We start from the raw sequence: 16,779 nt of genomic DNA, 5'->3' as shown, positions 1-16,779 counted from the left end.
TGCCATAATTGGGAGTTGCTTTACCCCTTCCCATTGCAAATATTGTCGTGGTCTGCCTCGGGCACATTATCCGATCCTCAATGGAACCTCTGTGCGTGGGTGACTCATTGATGGGCCCTGAGCTGCAGTTGGTTACATGCAGGGATTTCAGTCCTGGGAGACAGTTAGTGTGCAAGCAACATTTTAGGTTTCAGGAGAAAGGTTAAAAACAAAGAAACAATTTAGAGATCTGGTTATTGACATACAGAATGTGATAGGTTGGGATGGATTGTGTTTGTTCCAACCTGCATCTTGTGCCTCCACCCTACATCATCCCCACAGCCACATGAACCGTTGACGGCCCCGCAGGTTTAATAATGGAAAGTGAAACCTCACTGCCATTCAGCACAGCAGCGTAGTCCCTGACTGGTGAATGAAATCTCAGGCAGCAGGAAATCAGAGGCCCTACCCCACACTAAACTGAAAACCTTTTGACACCTTCTACTGTCAAACACCTTTTCTATTGTTCTAAATGTCTCAGATAATTAATGATATCCAAAAACATTTATTATTGTTAACAATAAAAACAATTATTATTGTTATTTAACTTATTTGTCAGTTTGTTTCTTTTATATAAATACTGAACTTTTTTTGTTGTTTATTATTGATTTTACTGAGTACAATACTTACATACCCGTCGTGCTGTTTTCAAAATAGAATTTCATTGTTCTATTTTGGGATATATGACAATAAAGCACTCTTGACTAAATACATATTAAAAATTAAAATATTCCAGGTATGTAAAAAAAACAGATTTGCTAATATAAAGTATAAATGTTATTATTAATTACGAATGCTTAGCTTCACTTTTCAAACTAAGTCGACAAGCCCTTAATACATTTACCCATGTTCCCAATGTTGGGGGAGTCCAGAACAAGGGGCCAAAGTTTAAGAATAAGGGGTAGGCCATTTAGAACTGAGATGAGGAAAAACTTTTTCAGTCAGAGAGTTGTGAATCTGTGGAATTCTCTGCCTCAGAAGGCAGTGGAGGCCAATTCTCTGAATGCATTCAAGAGAGAGCTAGATAGAGCTCTTAAGGATAGCGGAATCAGGGGGTATGGGGAGAAGGCAGGAACGGGGTACTGATTGAGAATGATCAGCCATGATCACATTGAATGGCAGTGCTGGCTCGAATGGCCGAATGGCCTCCTCCTGCACTTATTGTCTATTGACTATTGTAAGCCCATTCAGATGAATGGATCTACTCTGGATCCACCAGTTATGGCTGGTATAAAGTGGAGAGGCCATGTGTGAAGTGCCTTCAACTTTGCGTGCATCAGTTTAAACTCCTCTCCAAAAGTAATCTAATTTAAATTCATGCCCTCACCCTTGGGAGAGACAAGACTTATAATACACCATTTAAAGTCAATTCAAAGAAAATGGTGTAATGTCAAATAATGCATATTGTTTATATTGCAAATAATGCATAATGCATACCTACAGGGGGTACTTTTAATGACATCAATGAGCTATTAGCATTGCGGGAAACAAATGGAATTTCTCTAATAACCACATCAGCACATTTTTGTTTGAATAATCCCAATTCCACTTTTTGAATTAAAGTGAAAATAAGATTCAAAAAATAATTTGGGGAAAATAGATGAAAAGACTTCCCAATTGACAAAAAAAAGCGTAAATATTTAAGGTGGCAGTTAAATATGTGCCAGGGTGCTGAATGATTGGAAAGGATAGATGATATGGAAAAGGTATGTGTGGAGGGTGGGGTGATGCCAAGAAAGGATAAGAAGGGCGTGATTGGCCCTGAAGAACAGGATGTAGAATTAATCTGGGTGGTTACATCTGAAAAATTACATTAATGACAGTACTTTACAGGCACTTTAAAACCAGAAGCACAACACATCAGGGATGCCAGGTAGGTCTGAATCTTGTAATGTCCTGTCGGGGGGCTATATTTCTATGTACCTATTGACAGCTGTCTGTTATCCCAATAGAAAACACTGATGGTTTTCTATTATTTAATTTATATTATGTGTTTGTAATCCCTTTGAAACTAAATGGCAGGCCTTTAATTTAAGATTTATCTGTCTCAACACGATGTAATTTACCGGTTTTGTAACTTATATTATTAACAAGACACTTAATTTATAAATGACAACTTAATTTCTAACTATGTTGTAGTGAGCAGTCCTTTTGTAGCCTTTTACATAATTTGGGAGAAATTATTTTGAATCTGATTCTTTTATTTATTCAAGGCCAACATGATTGCCCATCTTGAAGTGCCCATGAGGAGGTGTTTGTGAGCTACCTTTTTGAACTACTGCAGTCTTTCTGGTCGTGGCACTCCCGTTATACTCTGTGCCTACCTGTAATCTACCACAATCTGAATTGAAAATACCAATGATGAGTTTGAAGAAACCAATGCAATTTTGAGTTAAAGCATCTCATTTCATTCACCGGGTGAACTTGCTTTCTTTTGATCAATTTCGTGCCCCATAAGGGAACTTTATAAATCAAGGGCATTGCCACTGTGGTACAGCCAGCCGATGACTAGGTTATAAACCTTCCTCAATTCTTTTTGAGTAAATTCAAACTCATTCTAGTCAGTCATTTGATTCTGATCTGGTCAATCTAGGGTCTCCTATGATCGATAAATAAATAGAGTAGACAGCCACAACCTTTTTCTCAGAATGGAAATATCAAAGACAAGAGGACACAGCTTGAAGGTAAGAGGAGCAAAGTTTAAAGGAGATGTACAGGGCTAGTGTTTTACACAAAGAGTGATGGGTGAGCTGCCAGATTAGTGATGAAGGCATTCAATAGGCTTTTAGATGGGCACATGGATATGCAGGGAATGGAGGGACATGGAACATGTGCAGGCAGAGGAGATTAGTTTAACTTGGTATCATATTCGGCACAGACATTGTGGGTCGAAAGGCCTGTTCCTGTGCCATACTGTTCAATGCTATATATATATATATGCTGGGATGATTCCAGATGCTCTTGTTTGTCGAAGGAAATAAAGCCTATTGGGTGAGTTTACCTTACTGTGTGTGCCAGTGTGTTCATTGCTGATCCGGCATCATGACAAATGTTACACTACCCTATCCATCCCTACGTTCTCTACCACCCATCACCACTCATCCATTATGGAATAAATTCTTAATCATGGGCAATGTTTTTTTGATCTTTTTGATGAAAGGACAGATTATAAACTGTTATTGAATCAGGGTGATACTCAACTTTTGGAAAGAAATGTTTCTTTATAGACAGTGAAGACTAGAACTGAGTGGTGGATGAAGAGGATTTTGGCCTGATTCATGAATAATGAGGAGATTAGTGTGATTGACAGATATTAAGATAAACTTGAGTATAATGGGGTAAATTGAATTGATCTTATTGACAGAATTAATCTGTTTAATGTGATGGCGATAATGGCTGAGGTTTTCAATTATCATGGAATTCTGCAGATTACGTCCCAATAAAGAAAATGAACTGTTATTTCGATGGTAGACAGCAAGGGGAGGATGGAATATTGTGCATGATGTATCATATTATTATTATTATTATTATTATTATTATTATTATTATTATTATTATTATTATTATTATTATTATTATTATTAGACTTTATTGTCATTCAAAACTACACACCAGACAAGTGCATATTTGAACGAAATTCCATTGCATCTGACTCACAATGTAACACAGAATAATAAAATAGATAAAATAAAATAAATAAGTAACTCGCACATAAAAAAAGAGAAATAACTGAATTATATGGCGGTGGATTATTGGGAATTCAAGAGTCTGATGGCTCGGGGGAAGAGGCTATTACCGAACCTGGCTGTTCTGCTCCTTATGCTGCAGTACCTTTTACCAGAGGGCAGCAGGGTGAACAGTCCGTGATGGAGATGGGTGGGGTCTTTGATAATGTTGTTGGCCTTGGTCGAGCAGCGTCTGTGTGCAATGTCCTGGATGGAAGGAAGTGAAGTCCTGATGGTTTTCTCAGCCATCCTCACCACTCTCTGCACGGACTTCCAGTCTGAGTTTGCAGTCCCCAAACCAGACAGTCAGTATGCTCTCTATGATGCCTCTGTAGAAAGTGGTGAGGATGGGATGGGGGAGATGCGCTCTCCTCATCCAGCCACAGAAAGTGCAAACGCTGCTGGGCTCTCTTAACGAGAGATGCAGTGTTTTAGGGACCAGGTCAAACTGTCTGTGATCTGCACTCCCAGGAACTTAGTGCTACTGAGTTAGTGCTATGATGTTTTGGTCTAAGGTAGAGACAAAACCAGTGGGCCCCAACAACTCCCTGTGTAACCTGAAGGTTTCTGCTCTAATGGAAGCAATACCATTAGCTAATAAGTTCCGCTGGAGCAATAACACTGATGAATAAACAGCAAAGTAGTAAATTGTCCAGTGGTGGCCTGTTCACAAATATCTAATCTGATTTATTACTGCCTTGTCATCCTGCACTTCGCTGTCAGTAAACTCATGGATGCTATCATCAACAGGACTATTACCTAGCACTTTACAGTAATGTGCTCACAGACCCGAAGCCTGAACAGCTCTTTTTTGCGCTTGTTGCAACTTTGAGTCAATGAATTGAGATTAACTGTCATTAGCCTCTGATAACGAGGCATCTCAGCATTTAACTGAATGTGGCATCTGAATACCTTGGTAAACACAAAGGAAAATCTCTCCCCTGAATGGTATCATGCATTGTACAAATGCAGATGATTGTGGTTTATGGGAATCAATCATCTCAGCCTCAGGATATTTCAGCAGGAGGTCCTAAAACCAGTATTCTAGGCCCAGCTATCTTCAGCTGCTTCACCATTGAGTTTCGCACATCATAAAGGTAGATGTGGATCTACACAACTTTTATTTCATTCTCCAAATAGATTTTGCTCTGTACAAAAGCCGGACATTGATCCTCTCCAGCAAGGGAATGTCTCCCACCTTCCATTGTTATTGTTGCATACCCCAGCATCAAGATCCTGAGAGTAAATGCTGGCTAGAAACTCAACTCAACCATTCACATGAATACTGTACTGCACAACCAGGTTGCAGATGTGTTATAGCATGCCTTGTCTCGTGACTCACTAATCTTATCTACAAAATACAAAATAAAAATCTACAGTTTGACAGAACATTCTCCATTTGCCTGGAATATTTGCAGCTCCAATAACACTCAAGTCGCTGAACACCATCCAGAGCAAAGCATTCAAGGGCATCAGGCACATGGGAATGCTGTGGATTGCAGGTACCCCTCTGAATCACACACCCATATCCCCAATATCAGCATTATTTTCACAGAGCTTCCAGTGGAACAGTGAGGTGATCCTGACCCTGCGTTACTCCTGACTAACTTTGAAACCAGCAAATATCAGGGTGGAAACTTGCTGGCAGCAAAAGCTCAATGGAACATTCAGTGATATTTATAAGCTCTTAAAATGGAGGCAATTCATTTAAGTAATAAATAAAAATTGCAATAATTAAAAAGTTCATTAGAATCATCGCTCTTAGAAACAAATAAAAAAATTAAACTAAAGAAAAGTACATTTAAAGGGAACCCCATCTTCTCCTTTGTCTCCTAATCCTTTGCCCTACATTCCCTGAAATCCTATGTGGTGTGATATGGCAATTTGGCTTTCCAAGCATGTTGTTATCTTTGATATGCCTCACTCACCCTCAAAATTCTGCAATATGGTTGGTGTCCCAATAGACAATGAAAAGTTGGGTCTGATTGTTGGAGATAACTGTTCCTCCTGATCATAGTTGTTATTCCTTCCCCCAACCTACCTTGATACCCATTAATGGTCACGTCACTTGGCAAAAGGTAGGTCCTGTGTTTTTCCATGCTATCTCCACTCTCAGTGACTGGTTGCACAACCGCCACATGAAACACAACCATATCAGAGTCAAAACTCCTTCACAATGAAAAGCTTCTTTAAAACCACCTGGAACTTTGAGGTTTGGATACAATTATGATTAGCATGATTTCATGGGTGTGGCTGTTGTTCATGTTATCATTGCTGCTCGCTTTCCCCGCTGCCTTGTCTAATTACATGCTTGAAGAATTCCTGGACATCTCACTGTTCCCATTGATAACTCCTGGCAGAGCTTGAACTTCCCAATAGCGTGATTCTTGCTCGAGTTCTCAGAATCTGAACTTTTAGTTTAGTTTAGGATACAGCACGGAAACAGGCCCTTTGGCCCACTGACCAGTGATCAGTGATAATAACACTATCCTACACACTCGGGAACATTTACAAACTTTACCAAAGCCAATTAACCTACAAACCCACACGTCTTTGGAATGTGGGGGGAAACCTGAGCACCCGGGGGAAACCCACGCGGTAGCAGTACAAACCCTATAGAGACGGCACCCGTAGTCGGGATCGTACCCTGGTCTCTGGTGCTGTTAGGCAGCAAATCAACCACCGTGCAACGTGCTGCCCAAACTGACCAGCTTGGGCACATCTGGACTGTACAACTGACCAGATGTGCATTTGACCTTAATGATGATTAACTCAAAGGTGAGGATGGAGATGTTAAGCTGCCATCACTGCAGTTGAAGAAAAGACACTGAGTTTAATTTTCACCAAAACAAACAACCAAAACAGTTTGCTGGAAACATTTCTTAGTGAATCTACTGAGTTAATGGGGATCCAAACCAAAATCAAACAGGATGTATATGTCTGAAGAAGGGTCTCGACCTGAAACGTCACCTATTCCTTTTCTCCAGATATGCTGCCTGACCCGTTGAGTTTTTCCAGCATTTTTTGTATATTTAAGATGTATATCATAAATGGGCAACTACACGAGGAACCTATACGCCGATAGCTGATAAAAAGAGAGAATTAAAGATTGAGTTAACCATTACTTTAAAACTGTTGCCCATAGCATGTTGTGACTAATCCTGTTATAAGAGAACTAGTTTGACAAGCTGTTTGTGAAGGTAATTTGTTACTGTGTTTTTATGATTGGTATCTCATTGTATCCTCTGAATTCACTGGGGAGCTGAATAAATTTCGTGCACTGAACAATTTTCTGTGATTGCTAATTAGTGTCAGGATTATTGTGTGGCTGTTTTAATCACTGCCATGGAATTCATTACACAGGATAATTGAGCACCTTTTATTGTACCTGTGCACAATAGATTTCTGGATATAGAATTAAGCGAATTATGGGATATAAGATTAAGTACAGGATAGTATCATTAAAGTAAATGAACAATCATTGTATTATTCAATAGCCTACTTATGCTTCACTGTCTTAGGTATAAAATATATTGTAAGTATCAAGAAGTATCAATAATTGCTACAGATATTTCAAATAACAGTCTGTGCCAGCTCCATGCAAGAGCAAAGCAACCGTTCCATTTTCCACCCTTCCCCCCACACTGAAAATTCTTTCCTTTCCTTATCCATCTTTCATTTGAAAGCTAGTGGCAGTAGATTCCAGTCCCGGTCCACTTGTTGTGTGAAAACAATTTTTTCCTTGTGTTGGCTTGTTTTTCTGCTCTCCTTCATTCTGTGTCCCTAGTTCTTGATTCGTTGCCAAGGGGAACAGTTTCTGTCTATTTACTCTGTTTCTACCTTTCATGCCTCTTGCAGATCTCTCTGTTCCTGGGCGAACAATCGCTGCTTGTTCAGTCTGTCCAAATAATTAAAGTCCTTCATTCCTGGAAATATTTTGGTAAATCACTTCTCCGACCTCCCATACCATCCACATCTTTCCAAAAGTGTTGCGGCTAGAAATGAAGACAGTACTTCAGCCATGGTACAACCAGAGGTTTCCATAAAGATTCATATTGACTGTTATACCTATCCCAGAATTCATAAAGCCAGGGACCTGTGTATATATTTAATTGCTTTCTCAAACTGCCGTGCTACTTTCAACAAATTATGCACACATACCTGCACATTACTCCGTTCTTGTTATCTTTTTAGAATTGTACCCTTTTGTTTATATCGCCTCTTCTTACCAAAATATAATACTTTGTAATAACATATAACATATAACAACTACAGCATGGAAACAGGCCTGTCCGGCCCTACCAGTCCACGCCGACCATTCTCCCTGACCTAGTCTCATCTACCTGCACTCAGACCATAACCCTCCAATCCCCTCCTATCCATATACCTATCCAATTTACTCTTAAATAATAAAATCGAGCCAGCCTCCACCACTTCCACCGGAAGCCCATTCCATACAGCCACAACCCTCTGAGTAAAGAAGTTCCCCCTCATGTTACCCCTAAACCTTTGTCCCTCAATTCTGAAGCTATGTCCCCTTGTTGGAATCTTCCCCACTCTCAAAGGGAAAAGCCTACCCACGTCAACTCTGTCCGTCCCTCTCAAAATTTTAAAAACCTCTATCAAGTCCCCCCTCAACCTTTTACGCTCCAAAGAATAAAGACCCAACCTGTTCAACCTCTCTCTGTAGCCTAAGTGCTGAAACCCAGGCAACATTCTAGTAAATCTCCTCTGTACCCTCTCCATTTTGTCGACATCCTTCCTATAATTTGGCGACCAGAACTGCACACCATACTCCAGATTCGGCCTCACCAATGCCCTGTACAATTTCAACATTACATCCCAACTTCTATACTCGATGCTCTGATTTATAAAGGCAAGCATACCAAACGCCTTCTTCACCACCCTATCCACATGAGATTCCACCTTCAGGGAACAATGCACAGTTATTCCCAGATCCCTCTGTTCCACTGCATTCCTCAATTCCCTACCATTTACCCTGTACGTCCTATTTTGATTTGTCCTACCAAAATGCAGCACCTCACACTTATCAGCATTAAACTCCATCTGCCATCTTTCAGCCCACCCTTCCAAAAGGCCCAAGTCTCTCTGTAGACTTTGAAAATCTACCTCACTATCAACTACTCCACCTATCTTAGTATCATCTGCATATTTACTAATCCAATTTGCCACACCATCATCCAGATCATTAATGTAAATGACAAACAACAGTGGACCCAACACAGATCCTTGGGGCACTCCACTAGACACTGGCCTCCAACCTGACATACAATTGTCAACCGTTACCCTCTGGTATCTCCCATTCAGCCATTGTTGAATCCATCTTGCAACCTCACTATTAATACCCAACGATTTAACCTTCTTAATCAACCTTCCATGTGGAACCTTGTCAAATGCCTTACTGAAGTCCATATAGACAACATCCACAGCCTTGCCCTTATCAATTTCCCTGGTAACCTCTTCAAAAAATTCAAGAAGATTAGTCAAACATGACCTTCCAGGCACAAATCCATGTTGACTGTTTCTAATCAGGCCTTGATTATCCAAATAATTATATATATTGTCCCTAAGTATCTTTTCCATTAATTTTCCCACCACAGACGTCAAACTAATAGGTCTATAATTGCTAGGTTTACTTTTAGAACCTTTTTTAAACAAAGGCACAACATGCGCAATGCGCCAATCTTCCGGCACCATCCCTGTTTCTAATGACGTTTGAAATATTTCCGTCATAGCCCCTGCTATTTCTGCACTAACTTCCCTCAATGTCCTAGGGAATATCCTATCAGGACCTGGAGACTTATCCACTTTTATATTCTTCAAAAGTGTCCGTACCTCCTCTTCTTTAATCCTCCTAATTTCCATCACTACTCTACTTGTTTCGCTTACCTCACATAATTCAATATCCTTCTCCTCGGTAAATACCGAAGAAAAGAAATTGTTTAATATCTCCCCCATTTCTTCCGGCTCAGCACATAGCTGTCCACTCTGACTCTCTAATGGACCAATTTTATCCCTCACTATCCTTTTGCTATTGACATATCTGTAGAACCCCTTGGGGTTTACTTTTACATTACTTGCCAAAGCAGCCTCATATCTTTTTTTCGCTTTTCTAATTTCCTTTTTAAGATTCCTTTTACATTCTTTATATTCCTCAAGAACCTCATTTACTCCCTGCCGCTTATATTTATTGTATATCTCCCTCTTTTTCCGAACCAAGTGTCCAATTTCCCTGGAAAACCACGGCTCTTTCAAATTATTATTCTTTCCTTTCCACCGAACAGGGACATAAAGACTCTGTACTCTCAAAATTTCACCTTTAAATATCCTCCATTTCTCTATTATATCCTTTTCATAAAACAACAATTTCCATTTCACTCCTTTTAAATCCTTTCTCATCTCCTCAAAATTAGCCTTTCTCCAATCCAAAATCTCAACCCTTGGTCCAGATTTGACCTTCTCCATAATGATATTGAAACTAATGGCATTATGATCACTAGACCCAAAGTGCTCCTCAACACATACCTCCGTCACCTGACCCATCTCATTTCCTAACAGGAGGTCCAACACTGCCCCTTCTCTGGTAGGCACCTCTACGTATTGCTGCAAAAAACTATCCTGCACACATTTTACAAACTCCAAACCATCCAGCCCTTTAACAGAATGTGATTCCCAGTCTATATACGGAAAATTGAAATCACCCACAATCACCACTCTGTGCTTACTACTAATATCTGCTATCTCCTTACATATTTGCTCTTCCAATTCTCGTTCCCTATTTGGCGGTCTATAATACACCCCTATAAGTGTTGCTAAACCTTTCTCATTTCTGAGTTCCACCCAAACAGCCTCCTTAATCGAGCCTTCTAGTCTGTCCTGCCAAAGCACTGCTGTGATATCCTCCCTGACAAGCAATGCAACACCCCCACCTCTTGCCCCTCCGATTCTATCACATCTGAAACAATGAAATCCTGGAATATTTAATTGCCAATCGCAACCCTCCTGCAACCATGTTTCACTGATCGCCACAACATCATACTTCCAGATGTCAATCCAGGCTCTAAGCTCATCCACCTTTCTTACAATGCTCCTAGCATTAAAATATACACATTTAAGGGACCCATCATTTCTTATTCTCAGTTTATTTCTTTTCCCTTCTTTCTCTCCTACATATTGGGTCTGAGTGTTTCCCTTTTCTGCCTCCTGCCTCACACACTGCCTATTAGCTATCTGTGTTTGAGTCCCTCCCCCCAACCGTACTAGTTTAAAGTCTCCGCAGTTATTTTAGCAAATCTCCCCGCCAGGATATTGGTTCCCCTCGGGTTCAGATGCAACCCGTCCTTTTTGTACAGGTCATACTTCCCCCAGAAGAGGTCCCAATGATCCAGAAACTTGAAACCCTGCTCCCTGCACCAGTTCCTCAGCCACGTATTTATCCTCCACCTCACTCCATTCCTATTCTCACTATCGCGTGGCACAGGCAGTAAGCCTGAGATTATTACTTTGGAAGTCCTTTTTTTTTAACTCTCTTCCTAGCCCCCTGAATTCTCCTTTCAGGACCTCTTCCCTTATCCTACCTATATTGTTGGTACCTATATGTACCACGACCTCTGGCTCCTCTCCCTCCCCTTTCAGGATATCCTGAACACGCTCAGACACATCCCGGACACCGGCACCAGGGAGGCAAACCACCATCCGGGTCTCCCGACTGCGTCCACAGAAACGCCTATCTGACCCCCTCACTATAGAGTCCCCTATTACTACTGCTCTCCTCTTCCTTTCCCTACCCTTCTGAGCAACAGGGCCGGACTCCTTGCCAGAGGCCCGGGCACCGTCGTTGCCCCCAGGTAGGCTGTCCCCCCCAACAGTACTTAAACAGGAGTACTTATTTCCAAGGGGTACAGCCACCGGGGTACTCCCTAGTCCCTGCCTCTGTTCCTTGCCCCCCCTAACAGTGACCCACTTGTCTACCTCCCGTGGTCTAGGAGTGACCACCTCCCTGTAACTCCTATCTATAACCTCCTCACTCTCCCTGATCAGACGGAGGTCATCAATCTGCCGCTCCAGGTTCCTAATACGGTCCCTTAGGAGCCCCATCTCGTCACACCTGGCGCAGATGTGGATGTCTGGAAGACTATCAGACTCCCAGATTCCCCACATCTGACACCCAGAACAAAAAACTGCCCTGGCAGTCATACTCTCCAAACAAAGCCCCGCGCTCGGTTACTAAACCTACCGCCCGGCCGCTACTCCAACCGCTCCAACCGCCCACCCAAAAGAACTGAGTGATCTCCTGGGAGAGGCGAACAACCGGATAAAAAACCCAGGCCAATTTGGGAAAAAATCCGGGAAATTCCTCTCCGACCCCAAGCTAGGCGATCGAAACTAGTCCGGGAGATCACACAGGTCTTACTCCTTACTATCCCCACACAATCCCCACACACTACTTCCCAAGCAACACAGCTTGGTGCTGCTTGCTACTGCTGCTGATTGCTGCTGATTGCTGCTGACTGCTGCTGCTGCTACTGCTGCTGCTGCTACTGCTGATTCTGCTGATTGCTGCTGATTGCTCATTGGGAACATTTTTCCTGCTTGGGATGGAATATTATTGACCATCTACCTGCCCATTCACTAGCTTCTCTGTGGCTCTTTGATTTATTACAGTTCACTCTGTTTGTTGGTTTCTTTTCATCTGCTTATTTGGAAATTGGACCTTGTAGACTAATTTAACAGTAGAACTTAATACACAACACTTCCTTTCAATTAGAAAACAAACTCCTGCTCTGTTTTCTATTATTTAGCTGTTTTTATCCATGTTTCTACAGACTCTTTTCTTTCATGGCTTTGGGTATTGATGGCAAATCTATTATGTGGGACTTTATTAAAAGTCTTTAGATGTCCATATGGACCGCATCAACTGCATTTCCCTCTTTAGTCCTGTTTATCACACATCATAGTGACATGATTTAGAAACATAGAAAAAGAGGAGCAGGTGTAGGCCATTCGGCCCTTCAAGTCATGGCTGATCATCTAAAATCAGTACCCCATTCCTGCTTTTTCCCCATATCCCTTGATTCCTTTAGCCCTAAGAGCTAAATCTAACTCTCTCTTGAAAACATCAAGTGAATTGGCCTCCACTGACCTCTGAGGCAGAGAATTCCACAGATTCACAACTCTCTGGGTAAAGAAGTTTTTCTTCATCTCAATCCTAAATGGCCTACCCCTTATTCTTAAACTGTGACCCCAACACCGGGAACAATTTTCCTGCATCTAGTCTATCCAATCCTTTAAAATGTTTATATGTTTCTATAAGATCCCCTCTCATCCTAAATTCCAGAGAATACAAGCCATGTCGACCATTCTTTGCCTTTAAACAATCCACATTGGCTCCCTCTAACTAACATTTATTTGTCCAAGTATCTGTTAATATTATTGCTGATTATTGTTTCTAGAATTTTATCCACTCAAAGTTTAAAGTATCTGGATTGTATTCACTGGATCCATCCCTAAACCTTTTTTGAACAAGGCTCTAACATTTGCAATTCTCCAGTCACCAGGCACCACCCCTGAATCTATAGATGATTAGAAGATTGCAGTGCAGATTCAGGGGTAGTGCAACCTTCTCCTCCTGTTTCTTATGTTTGTGGAGTATTTAAGTTTGTAGTTTAATAAAATGCTCACTCTTTCATAATGTACTCATGTTTAGGGAATACATTCTATCCTGATCTTGATTGCAAAATATTGTATCATAAGAACTACTTTAATGAACAAAGAATATTAGACAAGCTGATGCTGAGATCACTTCATAAAATGCATCCATAGCAACGTACCTTATTTAATTGAATGAAGATTGAGAGCACAATTATTCAGAAGGGTGGTTTATTAAACCACGATTTCAGCACTACATCAAGCAGTTTCATTTATCAAATCAATGGTTTACATGTGCCCTAACTTCAGATTTCATGAACCAGGTCCAAGAGTTCAACATCAGAAAGAGTTTTCGAGTCAGGTAATAGATGGCATCTGAGGCAAGCAGTGTGCCAGAAGAGAAGTCTGATGCAATGTGATCTACAGAATTTGCAAGGAAGCAGCAGCAAAGTGAAGATGGCATCTTCCCTTCTATCCCCCATGCTGAGGTGGGCAATGTAATGGAAAAAATAAGAGACCTTTGCTTGAGAGCAAAATAGTGAAAATATTCTACTCTCTTTATACTCATGACTGTATGGCTAAGCACAACCCAAATGCCATTCATAAAGTTTCTGATGACACCGCTGCAGTTAGCTGAGTCATGGGTGGTGATGAGCTAGTATACAGCAGAGAGATAGAACACTTAATCGAGTGTGCCACAACAACAACCTCTCACTTAACCTCAACAAGACCAAGGAACTAATTGTTGAATTCAAAAAGGTGAAGCCAGGAGACCACGTGCCGGTGTTAAATGGTGGGATAGTTTTAGCAGCTTAAAATTCCTGGCCAATAACTCATCCTGGGCCCAGCACATGGATGTAATCACGATGAAGGCAGGCCAGCACGGCTACTTTCTAAGACATTTAAAGGCCCTGCAAAAAATGTACTGCAGAAAATATGCTGACTTGTTGCACCATGGCCTGGTAAAGAAATTTGATTGCACAAGAACAGAAGAAGCTGCAGGAAGTGGTAAACGTAGCACAGTCGATCATGGGCACAGCCCACGCCCCATTATAAACATCTACATAACGCACTACCTTAAGAAGAGAGCATCTAATATCAAGGATCCCTACTCCCCTCTTCTCACTGCTACCATCAGGCAGGAGGTACAGAAGCCTGATGTCGCTCACCACCATTTTGTCAGGAACAGTTACTTTACAACAGCTGTGTAGGAAGGAACTGCAGATGCTGGTTTAAATCGAAAATAGACGTAAAATGCTGGAGTAACTCAGCAGGACAGGCAACATCTCTGGAGAGAAGGAATGGGTGACATTTCGGGTTGAGACCCTTTTTCAGACTTTACAACAGGTTCTTGAAACAACCTGCACAACCCTAATCCTACCTCGACAACAGAACACTATGGACTACCTCTTGCACTATGATGGCATGGTATTTTCTTAATTGCGTTTTGCAATGTCTTATCTTGTTTTATTCCACAATCTTCTTTCTTTTTATTGTCTTGCAGAATTTACGTGTAATTTATTTATGATTATGTTTTTGTGTGTTTGTCTGAGTATATATGCATGTGATGCCACTGCAAACAACATTTTTATTGCACCTGTGTATATAAAAATAAACTCAACTTTTCACTTGACTTGAAGGTAGACACAAAATGCTGGAGTAACTCAGTGGGTCAGGCAGCATCTCAGGAGAGAAGGAATAGGTGACATTTCGGGTTGAGACCCTTCTTCAGACTGATGTCGGGGAGGGGGCGGGACAAAGATAGGATGTAGTAGGAGACAGGAAGACAGTGGGAGAACTGGGAAGGAGGAATGGAAAGAGAGGGACAGAGGACTATCTGAAGCTGGTTCAATGTTCATACCGCTCGTATATAAACCGCCCAAGCGAAATATGAGATGCTGTTCCTCCAATTTGCGCTGGGCCTCACTATGACAACTGGCCTCACTATGACAATGGAGGAGGCACATGATAGAAATGTCAGATTGGGAGTGGGAGGGGGAGTTGAAGGGCTGAGCCACCGGGAGATCAGGTTGGTTAGGGTGGACTGAGCGAAGGTGTTGAGCGAAACGATCGCTGAGCCTGCACGTCACCCATTCCTTCTCTCCTGAGATGCTGCCTGACCCGCTGAGTTACTCCAGCATTTTGTGTCTACCTTCAATTTGAACCAGCATTCGCAGTTATTTTCCTACACTTCACTTGACTTGAAATAGATTTTCTTTCAGACATCATGGGAGGTAGAACAAAATCATACCTATATTTCCCCATTTGTTCAGTAAAAACTATGTAGATTTGTGACACCTCTCAGCCTGATCCAATATATAAACGTGTAAATGATTGTTTATATAATCATAAATATATTTCATCTGTTTGGATAAAGTTTCCCTGTCCTATAATTTTAAATGGAACCTTGAGCCATTTAAAGATGTAGCAGAGAGATGAATTTAATCGTCAAATCTCGCAGACATTTAGTCTCGACCCGAAACACCACCTATCCATGTTCTTCATAGATGCTGTCTGACGTGCTGAGTTACTCCATCAGTTTGTGTCCTTTTGATCTGCCAAATGTTTGGTAGGAACTTTTCCTCCAACATTCCTTGGCTTCAGAAATATGATTCTCCTGTCAGACAGAATGTTCCCTTCTAACTAAAGGAACAATGATTACCCTCTGACCAATATTACATACACAGCATAGATTTCTACATTCTTCAACAAAAGATTTCTTCTGCTCAGCACACAAAATTCGAGTATTCAAATAGTAGCAAGAAAATATGTGGATCTGTCGGGCCAGGGAGACCACATCAGACATGGATCTGTTTTGATAGTAGACAAAATGCAGTTGATCAAGGCTGCTTGGTAAGCTGGATTATATAATAATAATAATATAATAAGCATTTATTTTATATAGCGCTTTACCAGGTGCTCAAAGCGCTTTACAAAAACAGCCATAACATAAAAACAAACAGACAAACTATTCTGACGGAGAAGCGGCGAATAAACAGCGCCAGCGTCCTCTCACGTCAGGGTCCGGCAGTAGACAACAAAAAGCACAGGACACACAGATACAATTTTAACACAAACAGCCATCACAGTGATTGCTCCAGGCACACCCTCACTGTGATGGAAGGCAAAGAAAAGTCATTATCTCCTCCTCATTCTTCTCCCGTGGCGCCACGAGGCGATCGAGGCTCCCAACTTTTGATGCCCCCACCGGGCGATGGAAAGTCCCAGGGCCGAGCCGAGCAGGCCGATGAAGGTCCTGAGCCCCCACTGGGCGATGGAAAGTGCCGTGGCCAGGCCACGCAGGGCGATGAGGGGCCTGCGAGCGGGTCGATCGTACCTCGCGCTC

At 41.6% G+C, this 16,779-nt stretch overlaps 1 protein-coding gene across 1 annotated transcript in view; it reads right to left on the bottom strand.

The window, feature by feature from the left end:
* cnksr1 (connector enhancer of kinase suppressor of Ras 1) overlaps nucleotides 1–7,623 on the bottom strand; it is a 77,324-nt gene extending 69,701 nt beyond the window's left edge. Inside the window, exon 1 of the mRNA XM_078422989.1 lies at nucleotides 7,605–7,623. Within this exon, the coding sequence (XP_078279115.1) occupies nucleotides 7,605–7,611 (7 nt within the window). The 5' untranslated portion in view covers nucleotides 7,612–7,623. The remainder of the gene's footprint in view (nucleotides 1–7,604) is intronic.
* Nucleotides 7,624–16,779: the final 9,156 nt, after the last annotated feature.

The sequence above is a fragment of the Rhinoraja longicauda genome, chromosome 27 (genome assembly GCF_053455715.1).
Source record: "Rhinoraja longicauda isolate Sanriku21f chromosome 27, sRhiLon1.1, whole genome shotgun sequence".
Taxonomy (NCBI): Eukaryota; Metazoa; Chordata; class Chondrichthyes; order Rajiformes; family Arhynchobatidae; genus Rhinoraja; species Rhinoraja longicauda.
This window is presented reverse-complemented; position numbering and strand designations above follow the sequence as displayed.